The following is an 11,065-nucleotide window of genomic DNA, read 5'->3' on the forward strand; positions in this document are numbered from 1 at the left end:
GATGATATGTATACACATCTGTGGATAAATATGAAAACATTGCTGTTATCATTTCATAATTTCTTTGTGTATTTTCAACTTATCCACCTGAGTAGCTGAGTCTTCGAGACTTCGACTAACACTAAATCGTAAATGCGTAACAGTAGTCACTTTTAAAACTCATTATTATTTAATAGTTTTTACTGTTAATAGTTAAAATTTAATTAATTAGTTACTAAACAATATTGTATATTGTTCTTTACTGGCGGTTCAACAATTTAACATCTTCTTCAATCGTTTATTTTTCGATCGATTGTTAGTACTGTGATTTGTACAGCAGTAAATTGAATAACTAATAATACAATTGAAATTCTGGAAAATAATCATGGCTGAAAGTTCGAGCCTATGGACGACTAAGCAAAGGATTCGTCATTTAGATCTACCCATCAAAAACTTTGTCGAGAACGCAATTCCTTACCAAGTGGAGACATTGAAAACATTAAAATCCAATCTTTCCAAGGTTAGTGTTTTGTTTAGGTTACAGCCTATTATTTATATTGTTCTGTTGTTATGTAACTGTTTTTGCACACAGCAAAGACGTTTAGAAAACCGTAGCAGTATGCGTCAATTACAAATGAAAGCCTCACAATCCATCAAACGCGCTAGAGCATTATTAAGGGAGATGGAAACCTTAAGAAATCAAGTTGCTGTTGTCGATCTACAGATCTTTGATAACTCAATGAATCCAAGCAAACAATTGTTATTGGAAGCAATCGATATGTTTAGAAGTAACTTTTTAATATTTTACCACCAATTTGCTATTTTTTATTTTATTTATGGTCCAAATAGATGAAGATTTAGATGAATACAAATCTAGTGCTATACCAGAAGAAAATTATAAAGATAATACTGAACAACTAGAAGTAGAGAATCAAAAACGCATGTTTTTAATATCCATTGAAGAAGAAAAACAAAAACAGGAAAAAATGTTAGCAATTGAATCCGATGTTAAAAATGTTGAGAAAGACATACAAGGTATTCAAGATCTGTTTCGTGATCTCAGCAAATTAGTAAATGTACGTATTAGAATCTTTTAAATGTCATCTATTTATTTGATTATTTAGTATAATTCACTATTACTATATCTTTTCATTATCACATAATTTTCAACTTCATTAACATAATTCTATTGTCATTTGCCAAATAAAATACAATTATTTACATTTTACAAGAAAATTTAAAGGTACAATGATTTATAATGTGTTTAAAGGCATTTAAAAAAAAAATCACGTTCTAGCTTATGTCATAAAGTTATAAAATATATATCTATGACAAATGTTTGGGAAATTATGTAAAGCATGCAAAATAAATTTTGTCATGATGTAAGGGAAAATCTTACATGCAAGTAGATAACACTTATAATTGATAAGAAATCTCCAACATTTCTTATTGGGTGTATACTGCATGTATACTACTTTCTGAAAGATTGTAGTAATGTAGTATAGACTATTGAAAAAAACAAGTGAAATTTGATTTAGATCTGTGATATATGCCTGTAAATCACCTGCCTCAAAATTTTTTATTTCACTATTATTTTTAATAAAATATGATCTATGCAAGAATGTTTTAATTTATTTGGTGTTCTAGTATATACGTTGATAAAAGATTTAAAATCATATAACGACATCATATTTAAATAATTATTATCAATCGAGTTTATGCAAACTATATTTATATTCCCTAATAATACCATAATGTCATTATAATTATTTTCATCTGTTAGGATATTATGTAACATGGTAAAAAATTAAACACGACCTATAGGCTATAGGTAATTCCGTTTATAGATTTAAGATAAGCGATTGGAACACAATTAAACACGACCACCCTCACTGAACTTGAAATGATAACTGAAAGTTATCCAAAAATTTCCAAAAAGTACATAAATTATTTTTAAATGTTATTTCTTTCTATGCGCCCTTTTTCAGGCAGTCAAAAATTTCAAAATTATGAAGTCATGTCTATTTGTTGATAGTTGAGTGTAAAGAGATATTTCTTCATTTCGTCAGTAATTTTCTTAAATTAAAATAGTACAAACTTTAAAATGTATTGAAAAAACTTCAGCTACTGTAAGTTTAAATAATTAATAAACACCACTCAGAATCATATATTGAAGACAATTATAAATTATTACTTTCAAATTTAAAATAATGAAACATCACTATCAGATGTTGAGGTGATTGAAGTGTAACAAATCCCTTACAGTAATTTTTTGTATTGGATTTCTTTTTTATTTTATTATATCCTACTAGAAATCTAATAATTGAATATGTATTTGTTCCTATTGTAAGAAGTAAAATTTAAATTTAATAACTCCTGCAAATAATAATTTGTACTTCAATATTTAAAACACTATTTTAGATAAGTTTTTTTTAAATTTAAATTGAATCATCTATTTTATTTATGTAAAAAGTAAAATATCATGCTTTATGTCTTGAGAACAATGGTTTTATTTTTTCAAATATTAATATTTTTTTTTACATTACTATATAAAAAAAATGTATAAAGATCATATGGTAAATTATTTTTAACTTATGTACCTATTTTTATTATTATTATTATTATTAAAATTATAGGTACAAAAAGAAGATGTTGAAAAAATTGATGCTCATGTTGAGACAACACATGAAAACGTAATTCAAGCTGAACAGTCATTACGTAAAGCAGCCAAATTGAAGAAAATGTCTTATCCACTTATTGGAGCTGTAGTTGGGTCTTGTGTTGGAGGTCCATTAGGATGTTTGGCTGGTGCTAAAGTTGGAGTATTTGCCACTGTTACTTGCTTTGTACTAGGTAATATATATAATTATAACTTAAATTCAATAATTTCCAAAGTTATTTTTATTTTGTTTGTTTTCTAGGATTCACAGGTGGTAAAGTACTTAAGGACAAATCTAATGCTGTGGAAGAAACGGAAAACTCAACTAACAATTTAGTTAATCAACCAGTAAAATCACATACAGAATGAACACTATTTTAATTAAGAATTCTAACAGAATGAGATTTAAAAAAAAGGAAAGGTTGACAACTTGTTATTCAACTTTTATATTTTATATACTTAATATTTTTGTAATTTAAGTTTTTATATGTTATATTTTATTAAATCATATTTGTCTAAAAGTAAATATAATAAAAATATAATAATTTAAATTATATACTAAAATGTTGATACATATTTATAGGTAAAACGTGTTGCTTATAATAAATTGAATATATTTATTGTTTCTAATTTTAATTGATACATACAATTTAATAGAAACAACATATAAATATAATCAAAATTTAAGTTCAGTTGGTCAGGAATATATAATAATAATAAAAAAAATGTGATAAACAAAATATTTAAAATTATTTACTGACTAAAATACACAGATTAGGTACCACAAAAATAAATAGTAAGGGTCACATTGTAAATTACAACATATATTATATATAGTATATACAATAAAAATCACATAATTTAATTTTTATTATTCCAGTCAAAAATATAATATTATATGTATAGACCTAATTTGATATTGTGACCAATTAGTTAATATAATACAAAAATGAATATCCTTTGAATCATTATAAAATTATTTATTGCATTTACAATTTTGATAAATACAGTACATTGCAGTTAATGAATGTGTGTATAGTTATCATAAAAAATAAATGGGAATTGTTTCAAAAAAACAGATGGAAATTGTTTACTTGTATCTATATACATTTTTATGAAGCAAACAGCGAAGTTATCTAGCCCATTCAGGTGAGCTACTAAGTAATTTTTACTGTACACACTAATATCAGATACAAATCAATTACCAATTTTAAACACACAAATCAAGTAAACATATTTTACACTACTCTATAAATCTTAAATTAAAAATTTGTTGTGTTATTTTATACTTAAATCAAAATGTGAAGGAATTTTATATGGGGCAATATTGTGTTGTCATTTATACAAATTAAAAAGGCTCATGAAATGTTAAGTATAAAAATGAATGCATTATTATTCATATAACTCCAAAACAATAAATACAATAAAAATATAAATTTAACATATTCAATAGCACCCAATGTTAATCATGAAAATTACTTGTATCAAATAATGTACACTTATGAGTTATGACCAACAGTGTTTAATAGACAGATACATTTTTTTTTAAACTCATGCGTCAAAATAGATTAGTCGTTGTGCATGTAATTTAACTATTACTGCAAAGAGAACAAAGGAACCACAACAGAACCTATAAAGAGGAACATATTTATTACAAATAAAGTGATCTAGCAAACCAAATGATTGAAAAAAATTAATATAAATATATATACAAAAAATGTGTCTGGTTATATTTGAAAGAAAATATATTTATGAAGAAATTAGAGCAAAACATTTAAAATAGTATTTACAATTAAATAGTTAACTATGTTAAGTCTTCTAAATTATATGGATAAAGTAATTATTTAGATCAAAAATTATAAACATGTAATTTAAAAAGTATAGTATAAATGAACTTAAATAATCACTTAATTATTAGTTATTACACTGATAAAATAAATATCTAAATTTGTAGTAAAATTCTGTTACTGAATGTTCTTATCTTAAAATTTAATTTTTTTTTTAACGAATGTTAATTGCAGCATACTAGGATATTCTTTCATTATTATTATTTTAATTTAATAATTACACAATCTTCAAAGGAATAGTTTTTACATTAAACACAAGTCATTTTGTTAATTAAAAAAAATTAGTATATATATATAGTAAAAAACAAATTAAAATTACAACATTTCAGACAAGGGCTCGTGAAGTGGCATTTCATTGATAGAACTTCAAAAAGATATTCTTAATTTTATGTTTCAAAGTTCAAACCCATTAAGAGATCACATATGGAATAAATAGTTCACTATTTTTGCCATAACATACTATTAGGAAATCATATAAACCGAGCTATAGTTTTTCCTATGTTGACCTTGTAGTACAACACAGAAGCCCACTATATAACTTACAAACAACGTAAAAAACAATTAAAAACTTAGTTGAATGATAATTTAGTTTTTGAGAATAATTAAAATCATTTGTACAATTATTTTTTTTTTAAATACATATTTGGTAAATTATAATAAAATTATCACTCACTTCATTCTTATATTCTATCATACTAAAAAATCATTGAGCGTTGAACAAATGTATTAAAAATTAATCATAAAAGAAATATACATGAGATATTAAACTACCTTTGAAATTGTTATGATTTTCAGGGAGAACTTTGTTCAAAAAGAACATCATTTGACTGATTACTATAACTATAATCCAACTGTCCTCCTCCCTCATCCACCATATTCTGTATTATATTTGATGAATAGGAATGCTGCATAACTTGTTTATTCTTTAAAAATAAAATATATAAGTGAAATAATTAATATTTATTAGATAAAACTTTAAGTGACTTTACTCGTTCATGTAATAATAAGACATCAGAAGATATTAATGGACGAGTTTCAAACGGTTCTCCACTAGTATTTGAACAAATTATTTGATTTGCAGAAGTCTCTGGTTGAGTTGTTTGCTCGGTAGTTTGAGTGGATGTTTGTAAAGAATCCTAGACATTGTTATATGATCTTAATACAACTTACAATTAAAATAAACAATAATCTATATTACATACATCCAAAAATGTTGGCAAAATTCCACATCGAGCCATTAATAATTGTTTAGTTATTTTCTTCAGTTCTTCCTGTTGTTTGACAATTGTTTTTTGTAATTGCTCTTGTTTACGCTGTAGTTGATCTTGAATAAGATTTTCCTGTGACTAAATTTTTTTATGTGTTAATGAGTATAAAATATAAATATAAATTTTAAATCAAAAGTTTTGGTTTTAATTTTCCCAATATTTATTGGTATTTTGCTATTGAGTTAGTCATGTAAATTAGAATAATATAGAATCAAAAATCAAGAAATGTTTATTATAATACTGATGAATCTGAATATCTCTCAAAAAAGTCTCGTATAAATACATATATACATGTTTAACGCCACATTATGCCATTAAACCAGCCAATAACCTCGGGTAGGACTCAGATGGCCCAGTGAAATACCTAAGAGAAATCATTGAAGTAATTCTAAAAATAAACATAAAGAGCAACTTGAAATTGGGAAATCATCAGAGCATAATAAAATTAGTAGTTCTTGTTTTATAGTTTTGATAATAATTTATATAGTGTGACATTATTTGAGTATATAAAATTACACCAGTTTGACAGTTAGTTATACATGTATAATATTACAATTCTAGTTAGTAAAATTATGCACTTCTATATCAATAACAGGATATAACCACAAGGGTGTGGGATGTTGCTGTTAACTAGAAACTCGTACATACAACTTGTGAACTAATTTTGCCACTTCCCTTTTAACCAATGCACAAGGATCCTCGTTCTGTATCGCTACAATAACTTATAAATTACAATACTCTTAAATCTAGACCTTTATTGATTATACTGCTATTTTAGACACGAGTCAACCACTCCAAAAAATTTAACTTGTCTTAATGTTTCACCTCATGGAAAACATTAAATCAGCAAAGCCAAACCAACTCCTGCACCTTCGCTCTTCAAACAAGAAACTGGTTTACTACTCTGGTTTCTATTTAATAGAAGACTAACATAGGACCCCAGTTTCAAAATCAAATGTAAGCAACCGTTTTTTACATAATTTTATTCCCCTCCTAAAATCTAATTTAAAATACACAAAACTGCATAGTACAAAATTCCAAGTCAACACCTAAATAATACATGACGATTATAACATCCATAACAAGGAGATCTACTCAACACTTCACAAATTATACATAAATATGTAAATATAATTCACAATAACTTATGATTATCCAGCTAACTTGACTCTTTTTTTATGCCTTATCTGTATATTCGTGTATATTATACCAAATACTTAAGTTTGACAGTTATACTTACAGGAGAAACTGAGCCTGCAGGTAATTTTACTGAACATTGTGCATTATCTAAATAATCGTTGAATGTTTCAGAAACATCATGTTTACTTTCTACCAATGCCAATGACTCACTTTCAGAATTAGAATTTCGAATATCTTCAATTGACCTAATTTTCTAAACATTTAAAATATATTTATTAACATTTTAATTATATATTTATTTGGTAAACAAGATTCTTAGAATAATTATTGAATATTAAAAACATATTTTAAAGGTTTTTATTATATTAGAAGATAAGGTTGAAGTTTTCAAAAATAAAAGTTTAAAGTTGTTGATACATTATTTAATGTCTCAAGAGAATGTCGGCTTATTAATAATTGTAATGACACTTTGACTTTTTATAATATCTTATTTTGCATGTTATGAGTATACAAAATGTTACAATTTAAAAATGATCATATTATCTAGCTAAAAAATGTACTGAGGCAATTATGAAGTTGGGTATTTAGTCAATGGTTTAAATATATAAATATAATTTCCAAAATCATCCATTAATAATAGACCAGAAATGTATATGATTGGTGATTACTGATTATAAATAATATAAGCCATAAATCCTACATTTTAAGTTAATCAACTTTGCGTTAATAAAATGTACTTAAATATCAAGATTAAATTACTATTATATGATACAATAATTATTAAATCAACAAACCGTTTTTGGTGAGTCTGTACTTGCTTGTTCATAGTGTCTCTTTTGATACGAATCATAATCACTATTTGATGATTGATGTTCAATTTCATTTAAAGGAATGTGCCATGATTTTTTTTTACTATTTTTTCTTCCGTTGTTAGTCTCACCTTCTTTTTTAATAACATTAAAATAATTTATGACTTGATGATGACAAACAATGAATTCAGGTTTTGAGTTCCATTGGTGGTAACTGATATAATATCTTGATTGTAACCATATCCATTGTTGGCCTTTGGTTAAAAACCGATAATAACAAGATGTCCCTTCGCCTTTCAGCATAACTAAAAAAAATAAATAGTTAATAATACAATCTAAAAATATTTTTAATTGTTTACTTACGTGCTTGGTGTGATAAAATTACATCTTCTAAGTCATCAATATGGTAATATTCATAACCAGATGTTCCTAGTACTTCAAACGGCATATAGCCAATAATTGACGGACCTCTGAAATCAAATACACAAAGTTAAAAATTGAATGAAATTCTATTAAAATAAATTTGTTCACCTATGATCAAGGAATAAAAATTTCCATTCTAAGCTGTGTCTGGAGGTGAATTCACTTTTTATATCTTCCATAACTGGCAGTTCTTTTAATAACTGTGGAGTCATAATTCGGCCAATACCAACAAACACTAGGCTATACATTCAAAATAAAGTTTGTAATATTTTGAACTACATTAATTTCAAAAAATGTATGTCCTACTTTTGGTCATCTTCTTCACTGCTAAATGGAGACGAAATCCTAAGATTTTCCCCTTGATACATTTCACTACTAGGTTGAAAGTAACCAAAAAATTGCACTAATTCAAATTGATTTTTTTCATTTATACCCTCTTTATCTTTAAATGGGTCATGTCTCTTACAATGACAAGAAAATACAATTTGATCTAAAACAAATAAAAACCGATATTCAACTATCAGTATTTGTGATACTGATATATATTATAAATTATTACCATTATCATAATTCTTTGAAAGTCTGGATTCTACAATTCGATCATGTAACAACGAATGATCTGCTTCGTGAATTATTTTAAATATTGATAAATTTTCCATGGTTTTCTAAAAGATGTCATTAGAGCCACAAATATATTAATTTATTATAAAGTAGCATAAACATTGTGCACAGTGCTTGAATTTAAGGAGGATAGAGTGCCGATTATTATTTTTTGAATATTTTAGCATACTCTTCATTATATCCTAATCAATAAGAAATTGTTATCCTCATGTACGCACAGTTTTAAAAATATTTTTGTATCTCACTTCTATTTATTTTCAATTCAAGCACTGATTATACAGTCATAAATATTGAAAATAATTAAAAATAGTACCGGAAGATAACCAAGAAGAGCAGTGACAGTTTCTGATGCGTGGAGGATCTTTCCTAATGATGTAAATACTATAATGAATCCATCTAAAGCCTAAATAATAATAAAAACACAAAAAATTAGTTTAGAGGAAAAAATTCAAAACCACAAAATTTACTTCTAAAATTATATGTGTGAATTCTTCATTTAATAGAAATGCTGGCTTCCAATCATTATCTATCTCATGTACTTTTGATCTTAATAATAAATCTAAAAATGATTAAGGTATGTAAATTTAATATTTTATAATAGAATAAATAAACATAACAAACCTTTCTGTTTATTTAAATAATTTATGGTTGTTCTCAAAACAGTGGACTTATCCATTTTTCTGTTGGTTGTAGACAACATACGATTTAATTCATTGATTAAGTTGTTAAATTGATCCCTGCGTTTCTTCTCACTTAAGTTTCTTGATTTCCTAATGATTATTGTTTTCATAACAAGAGGTCAACGAATATTGAACATACATTGGTCACGAAACATTGGTAATACCTACCTTTTAGTATCGTCTCTATCAGTCAGTTCATCATCATACTTGTCACTGTTGAAACAAGAAAAAAATATCCAAGTCACAATCAACAACAAACTACACCTGCCCATACATATAAAGCACAAATTTTACACACAATGGTCAGACAATCGATGCAATCAATCGATTAACCTTCATAACATTTACGTTACACGCAAAAAACATTATGTGTGTTTGGCATATTAACTACACGGTTAGGTTACCCATTCATTTCAGTTATGTTGTATTACTCATAAGCACAAAGATCGACTTACTCGGATTTCCTAGTGGAGGCACTACTCAAGTAGTTTGACATAGTGACGTGCAGTTCGGTACGTATATAAAGGGCTTGTTGCTTCTTACCTCCAGGCGCCACGGTACACAACGTTTACATTTTTACATGCAGCACGGTGTATAATCGGGCCCATTGGCAAGTGCACAAAATAACCAATATTGGGCAAAGTAAACGAGACTAATATTCGGAAAACGACACTATTATGTATGGTTGATGCTCGATGCTGGCGCCTGTCGGCCTGGAGCATAACGAGAGAGCGTTGCAGTTAATGGTTAATCAAACTATCAAACTATTGATATAAAATGATGATATGAAAAAAGTTTTGATTTTTAATGCACCATGAACGGCAGTCGAACCATTTCCTATAATATTAAAATATTTAAACCTTTATACCCGACTTCTTAAGGTAATGGTAATCACCTAATCGATAGCAATAGATAAATAATACAAGCAACCTTAGACGGCTTACTGCTTAGATATAAAGCATAGGTAATAATAGAACCATTAAATATATCACTATGTAGCCATGTGTACTATGCACACACAAAAATATTACCGTACTTCCGTAACTATTATAGTCAGTAGTCACTACTGTTATCGGTATAGGCATTGGGTGAAGATTTGATTGGTTTTATTTTTTTTTTTGGAGAGGGAGTAGCTAAAATTAGTTATTCTTTTCTATAGCTAAAATCTTTCATCACAAAATTAGTTGATTGATAACTTATACTAACAATTAATTAGTAATAATACTTATATGTAGCTACCCCTCGTTTGCTACCATTGGTGGGAATGTAGGAAAAAAAAGCCAGGGGAAAAAATCCACGGAAAAAAAGCCAAGTAAAAAAATTATTACTAAATAGTAAATACATATTTAAATTATAGTTACTTTTAGTCAATATCTAATTAATATTTATTTTTTGGTCTTAGGAAAATGTATCTTGTAAAATAATTCACTTTACATAAACATGAAATTTTTTCAATTAATATATTTATTAATATTCCACCTACTTAATAAGTTGGCAAGTGAAATGTGTATGCCATATTATGTTATATATATATATATTTATTTATATCGTATACAAATTATAATATTTACAATTTAATTTATATATGCACACACCTATCATTGGTAAAGCAAGATTGAGCATATATACCTTAGGGCTT

General features: G+C 26.5%; 2 protein-coding genes across 3 annotated transcripts; one reads left to right on the plus strand and one right to left on the minus strand.

Annotated features, from left to right (window-relative positions):
• The first annotated feature begins 74 nt into the window (after positions 1-74).
• Syx17 (syntaxin 17) lies at positions 75-3,202 on the plus strand. Its single transcript, XM_089225704.1, has 5 exons — positions 75-499; positions 572-767; positions 829-1,055; positions 2,616-2,832; positions 2,901-3,202. The coding sequence occupies exons 1-5, from the start codon at positions 365-367 to the stop codon at positions 3,005-3,007; spliced, it is 882 nt and encodes a 293-aa protein (XP_089081830.1). The 5' UTR covers positions 75-364; the 3' UTR covers positions 3,008-3,202.
• Clk (circadian locomoter output cycles kaput protein Clock) lies at positions 2,466-10,274 on the minus strand. 2 transcript variants are annotated; one of them, XM_089225703.1, is made up of 15 exons: positions 9,882-10,274; positions 9,595-9,639; positions 9,368-9,516; positions 9,214-9,305; positions 9,060-9,149; positions 8,685-8,790; positions 8,432-8,615; positions 8,234-8,365; positions 8,066-8,172; positions 7,688-8,007; positions 6,994-7,146; positions 5,688-5,831; positions 5,475-5,621; positions 5,257-5,408; positions 2,466-4,268 (listed from the first exon to the last, which is right to left on the minus strand). In XM_089225703.1, exons 1-14 carry the CDS (start codon positions 9,920-9,922, stop codon positions 5,277-5,279), a joined length of 1,842 nt encoding a protein of 613 aa, XP_089081829.1. In that variant the 5' UTR covers positions 9,923-10,274; the 3' UTR covers positions 2,466-4,268; positions 5,257-5,276. The 2 variants fall into 2 exon arrangements, with proteins under 2 accessions (XP_089081829.1, XP_015364276.2); XM_015508790.2 differs by having other exon boundaries at positions 2,466-5,408; positions 9,882-10,270.
• Between the last annotated feature and the right edge of the window lie 791 nt (positions 10,275-11,065).

This window comes from Diuraphis noxia, unplaced genomic scaffold (assembly GCF_037042655.1).
Source record: "Diuraphis noxia isolate RWA-SAM2 unplaced genomic scaffold, SU_Dnox_SAM2 contig0004, whole genome shotgun sequence".
In the NCBI taxonomy this organism is placed as follows: Eukaryota; Metazoa; Arthropoda; class Insecta; order Hemiptera; family Aphididae; genus Diuraphis; species Diuraphis noxia.